This window comes from Salvelinus sp. IW2-2015, unplaced genomic scaffold, assembly GCF_002910315.2.
Source record: "Salvelinus sp. IW2-2015 unplaced genomic scaffold, ASM291031v2 Un_scaffold1760, whole genome shotgun sequence".
Lineage (NCBI taxonomy): Eukaryota > Metazoa > Chordata > Actinopteri > Salmoniformes > Salmonidae > Salvelinus > Salvelinus sp. IW2-2015.
The window spans coordinates 152,575-159,204 of NW_019943140.1; the positions used below are offsets into that span (position 1 = coordinate 152,575).

At 43.1% G+C, this 6,630-nt stretch overlaps 1 protein-coding gene across 1 annotated transcript in view; it reads left to right on the forward strand.

The window, feature by feature from the left end:
* The window catches only part of LOC112071899 (carbohydrate-responsive element-binding protein-like), a gene marked incomplete at its 3' end in the record, with an annotated part of 13,780 nt that overhangs the window by 4,859 nt on the left and 2,291 nt on the right, over positions 1 to 6,630 (forward strand). The window contains exons 4-7 of the mRNA XM_024139325.2: positions 4,144 to 4,263; positions 5,365 to 5,492; positions 5,796 to 5,919; positions 6,323 to 6,452. Of these exons, the coding sequence (XP_023995093.2) occupies positions 4,144 to 4,263; positions 5,365 to 5,492; positions 5,796 to 5,919; positions 6,323 to 6,452 (502 nt within the window). The remainder of the gene's footprint in view (positions 1 to 4,143; positions 4,264 to 5,364; positions 5,493 to 5,795; positions 5,920 to 6,322; positions 6,453 to 6,630) is intronic.

A 6,630-nucleotide genomic window follows, 5' to 3' on the forward strand; every position in this document is an offset into this window, starting at 1 on the left:
CTCCGTTGGTTGTTGTTGAGAAAGAAGAGATGTTAGATTAACAAGAATTAAGCTTTCTGCCCATATAAGACAGTCTATTGTCCCGGGAAGTTGGCGTGTTTATGCAACGTCATTCTAGTCACATTAGCATGTTAGCAACAACCGTCCAGTTTAGGGACACCCATCCCGTAGAGGATATAAGCTACAATAAGGCCGTGACAACAAAAAGACAAGTCACACAGTGGCGGAATAAATTAAACTACACATACATTTGTTTCATCACAAAACCGGAGAGAAACATCTGTCCGGTGAAGGCCACAATGTACATATTGCACGTAACAACAGTTATATGACCTGCAGCATGGTCAAGATCTGGACTGGGAACTGTTATGTAAATTTAAGCAAGTTAATGTTTTCGACAGTTCACTAAACTACTGAATTAGAACCACAGAGTTACCGCAGGTCAACACAAAGACAACAGGAGCACTGCCTCCGCTATTCCAGCTCCATTTCACCTTAAACATCATCAAATCAACAAAATATATGCTTAGTTTAATACACTGAAAACAAACTTAAAGATACCAAAAACGATTTAGTCCAATCAATATTGTTAAATATCATGTGGCTGTCCATGGCTACTGATTTTCTACCTCTCTGTGTGTTAGTGCGTGCTTGCGTGAGCATGAAACAAAATAATTGACTCACTCTACTTGTAGACTAGTTGAACACCAAGCCATCCTCCTCTCTTTCATGTTGGGCAAAATGATCGATGACTCTGTCATGCAGTACACTTTACATTTTTTGTTTTCATTGGCTACTGAGCTAAAATGCTTGCTCGCCTAACTTCCTCGCATGGGCAACAATGAACCAGCTTAGTTAGCTAGTTAGTTAACGTGAGCCTACTAGGCTAACTATTGAACTTCAATAATCTCAGGCCAGTGGCACAACATTTATGGTTAGATCAGAATCTCCGTCATAATCAAGGACCATGTTCTGAACTACAGAGAATTGAGTCAAAACCAGAAGTCCAAATCCACATCTCCATCCATGACTTAGGAAAAGGGACGATTTTAGATAAAAACTGAAGAATAAAAACGTTTTAAATGTTTCACTATTTCTATTTTCATGATATTCACTGAGGAGGATGGTCCCCCTTCCTCCTCCTCGGAGCCTCCACTGTACTACAGAGGACCATGTTCTACTAACTGAACTACAGAGGACCATGTTCTACTAACTGAGCTACAGAGGACCATGTTCTACTAAACTGAAGCTACAGAGAACCATGTTCTACTAACTGAACTACAGAGGAACCATGTTCACTAACTGAACTACAGAGGACCATGTTCTACTAACTGAACTACAGAGGACCATGTTCTACTAACTGAACTACAGAGAGACCATATGCTACTAACTGAGCTACAAGGACATGTTCTACTAACTGAGCATCAGAGAACCATGTTCTACTAACTGAACACAGAGACCTGTTCACTAACTGAGCTAAAGTGGACCATGTTCTACTAACTGAACTACAGAGGACCATATTCTACTAACTGAGCTACAGAGGACCATGTTCTACTAACTGACCTACAGAGAACCATGTTCTACTAACTGAGCTACAGAGTACCATGTTCTACTGACTGAACTACAGAGGACCATGTTCTACTAACTGAGCTACAGAGAACCATGTTCTACTAACTGAACTACAGAGAACCATGTCTACTAACTGAGCAAGAGGACCATGTTCTACTAACTGAACTACAGAGGACCATATTCTACTAACTGAGCTACAGAGGACCATGTTTCTACTAACTGACCTACAGAGAACCATGTTTCTACTAACTGAGCTACAGAGTACCATGTTCTACTAACTGAGCTACAGAGTACCATGTTCTACTGACTAACTACAGAGGACCATGTCTACTAACTGAACTACAGAGGACCATGTTTCTACTAACTGAGCTACAGAGGACCATGTTCTACAACTGAACTACAGAGGACCATGTTCTACTAACTGAACTACAGAGGACCATGTTCTACTAACTGAGCTACAGAGGGACCATGTTCTACTAACTGAACTACAGAGGGACCATGTTCTACTAACTGAACTACAGAGACCATGTTCTACTAACTGAACTACAGAGGACCATGTTCTACTAACTGAACTACAGAGGACCATGTTCTACTAACTGAACTACAGAGGACCATGTTCTACTAACTGAGCTACAGAGGGACCATGTTCTACTAACTGGAACTACAGAGGACCATGTTTCTACTAACTGAACTACAGAGGACCATGTTCTACTAACTGAGCTACAGAGGACCATGTTCTACTGACTGAACTACAGAGAACCATGTTCTACTAACTGAACTACAGAGGACCATGTTCTACTAACTGAGCTACAGAGGACCATGTTCTACTAACTGAACTACAGAGGACCATATCCACTAACTGAACTACAGAGGACCATGTTCTACTAACTGAACTACAGAGACCATGTTCTACTAACTGAACTACAGAGGACCATATTCTACTAACTGAACTACAGAGGACCATGTTCTACTAACTGAACTACAGAGGACCATGTGTTCTACTAACTGAGCTACAGAGGACCATGTTCTACTAACTGAGCTACCGAGGACCATGTTCTACTAACTGAACTACAGAGGACCATGTTCTACTAACTGAGCTACAGAGGACCATGTTCTACTAACTGAACTACAGAGGACCATGTTCTACTAACTGAGGCTACAAGACCATATCTACTAACTGAGCTACAGAGGACCATGTTCTACTAACTGAGCTACAGAGGACCATGTTCTACTAACTGAGAACTACAGAGGGACCATGTTTCTACTAACTGAACTACAGAGGACCATGTTCTACTAACTGAACTACAGAGACCATGTTCTACTAACTGAACTACAGAGACCATGTTCTACTAACTGAACTACAGAGACCAGTTCTCTACTTAACTGAACTACAGAGGACCACGTTCTACTAACTGAACTACAGAGGACCATGTTCTACTAACTGAACTACAGAGGACCATGTTCTACTAACTAACTAACACAGGACCATGTTCTACTAACTGAACTACAGAGGACCAGTTCTACCTAATGAACTACAGAACCATTCTACTAACTAACTACAGAGGACATGTTCTACTAACTGAACTACAGAGACCATGTTCTACTAACTACTACAGAGGACCATTTTCTACTAACTGAACTACAGAGGACCATGTTCTAACTAACTGAACTACAGAGGACCAGTTTCTACTACTGAACTACAGAGGACCATGTTCTACTAATCTGACTACAGAGGACCAGGTTACTAACTGAAAACTACAGAGGACCATGTTCTACTAACTGAACTACAGAGGACCCCATGTGTCTACTACTGAACTACAGAGGACCATGTTCTACTAACTGAACTACGAGGACCATTTCTACTAACTGAGCTACAGAGGACCATGTTCTACTAACTGAGCTACAGAGACATGTTCTACAACTGAACTACAGAGGACCATGTTCTACAACTGAACCTACAGAGGACCCATGTTTCTACTAACTGAACTACAACGAGGACCATGTTTCTACTAACTGAACTACAGAGGACCATGTTCTACTAAACTGAACTACAGGGACCATGTTCTACTAACTGACTACAGAGACCATGTTCTACTAACTGAACCACAAGACCATTCTACTACTGAACTACAGAGGACCATTCTACTAACCTAAACTACAGAGGACCATGTTCTACTAAACTGAAAACTACCCAGAGGACCATGTTCTACTAACTGAACTACAGAGCGACCATGTTCCTACTAACTGAACTACAGAGGACCATGTTCTACTAACTGAACTACAGAGACCATGTTCTACTAACTGAAACTACAGAGGACCATGTTCTACTAACGGAACTACCCCCAGAGGACCAGTTCTACCTAACTGAACTACACGAGGACCATGTTCTACTAACTGAACTACAGAGACAGGACCATGTTCTACTAACTGAACTACAGAGGACCATGTTCTACTAACTGAACTACAGAGGACCATGTTCTACTAACTGAACTACAGAGGACCATACAGTTAATATTATACAATACAGTAGATAATCACACAGTTCCTGATCTATGACATGTGTGTCTGTTGCAGACACAGTCCAGGAGTATAACTCACGTCTCTGCTGAGCAGAAGAGACGTTTCAACATCAAGCTAGGCTTTGATGTTCTGCACAGTCTCGTCACCACGATGAGCTCTCAGCCAAGTATAAAGGTAAGCACTCTTGACGTTATTTTCCAACACGTTTAAGTTGAGACACTGTTACCTATCTCCGTAAAAACAAAAATACACTTGCGTCGGGCTGGGGGTTTCGCATCTTGTTAAGGGTTCCCGAGTGGCCCAGCGGTCTAAGGCACTGCATCTCAGTGCAAGAGGCGTCACTACAGACCCTGGTTGGAATCCAGGCTGTATCACATAAGGCCGTGACTGGAAGTCCCATAGGGTGGCGCAAAATTGGCCAAGCGTCGTCCGGGTTTGGACGGGGGAGGCCATCATTGTAAAGAAAAATGTGTTCTTAACTGACTTGCCTAGTTAAATAAAAAAATACATTTAAGGAAGGGTTAAGGTTTGGGATGGTATTAAAATAAGGGGAGGTTTAGGAATTAATTCTGAGCGGTTACGTTAACGGTTAAAGTTTGGGAAAGGCTTAAAATAGGGTTACGGGTTAAAGGTTGGGATAGGGTTAAATGTTAAAGGTTGGGATAGGGTTAACGGTTGGGATAGGGTTAAGGGTTAAAGGTTGGGATAGGGTTAAGGGTTAAAGTTTGGAAAAGGGTTTTAAAGGGTTAAAGTTTGGGATAGGGTTAAAGGTTAGGATAGGGTGGCTTAAACTTTGGGATAGGGTTAAGGGTTAAATGTTGGGAAAAGGTTAAGGGTTAAAGATTGGGAAAGAGTTAACGGTTAAAACAGAAAAACTAAAAACGATTGCCTAGCACTGGGATTGAACACGTAACCTTTGTCGCCGGAGCGTGGCTCTTCCACCCATCCACCATCCCCTTCCACAACGTTCTAGCAAGCCGCCAGCCCACTTCGAGGTAACAGCGCTCACCGTTGCCCCTAGTGGCCGGTTTTGAAGGCAATTCTAGACGTTCTTGGGACCCGGATGGACGTCTAACTTTGACTTGAAACTAAAGCGATTGAGGCTTTGAGTCAGGAATGGACTGCACAAGGCCCAGTGTTGTAGAGGATTGGGAGCTGCACTGAGCTGCAATGCTTCTGGTAATAATAGGTGTTGCATTGAAACATAGTTACAGTGTATAACATTATATCTCTGTATTTCATCTACATTATATACCGTCTGTCTCTGTGTCCCAGATCAGCAAGGCCACGACTCTACATAAGACAGCAGAGTACATCAGTCTGATTCAGCAGGAGAGAGCTCAGCTGTACGAGGAGGCTCAGAGACTCAGAAGCCAGATTCTGCTCCTTAACTCTGCCATCGAGTAAGAAATGCACTAAACATACTGTACATAACATACGTGTGTGTGTGTGTGTGTGTGTCACAGGAGGTTGGTGGCACCTTAATTGGGGAGGACAGGCTCGTGGTCATGTCTGGAGCGGAATGGGTAGAATGGTATCAAATACATCAAACACATGGTTTCCATGGTTTCCATGGTTTCCATGCGTTTGATGCCTTACCATTAGTGCCGTTCCGGGCCGTTATTATAAGCCGTCCTCCCTTCAGCAGCTTCCTGTGGCGTGCGTGTTTATGTGTATGTCATCGTAACAAGCCTCTCCCGATGCAGTGTGTACCAGCTGCAGCTGCCCGTCACTGGCATGCCCATCACCTGCCAACGCTTTGACCACATGAGGGAGAAGTTCAGAGAGTACGTCCGGGCACGGACTCTACAGAACTGGAAGTTCTGGGTCGTATCCTTCTCCACTCTGTCTGGCCACAGGAACCTTTAGGTTAAGCATACGTTCAGTGTTAGATCTGTTCCTGTATTCACAACAACAACAACGACAACGACAACGACAACGACAACGACAACGACAACAACAACGACAACGACAAAAGCGTCTCAGTGTGGGAATGCTGACATAGGGAAGGATCTGCTTTTTAGATATTCATAAATAAGATGAAATGGATCCTCATTACAAATGCTAAGATCCCTTTTACATATGGCTCCTGGAGTCACACAATATGGTGATGTAAATATCATGTATTGTGCTTTGCATTGTGTGTCCTGCACTGTATATATGTGTGTGTGTGTGTGTTGTCATAGATAATAAAACATAAATCAGAATGGTTCTTTCCTAAACACTAGCTCAGTTCAGCATCATGGTAGAGCCCCTGTTTGACTCCTATAACAGGATGGTGTCCACAGCCAGTGTAGAGGATCTGTGTCGTACTACTCTGTCCTGGCTGGACCAGTACTGCTCCCTACCTGCCCTCAGACCCAGTGAGTTCAACTTCACCAGCTTCAATTACTATCAGTTAATCATGTAGTCTGTCTGTCTGTCTGTCTGTCTGTCTGTCTGTCTGTCTGTCAGCTAGTCTGTCTGTCTGTCTGTCAGCTAGTCTGTCTGTCTGTCTGTCTGTCTGTCTGTCTGTCTGTCTGTCTGTCTGTCAGCTAGCCA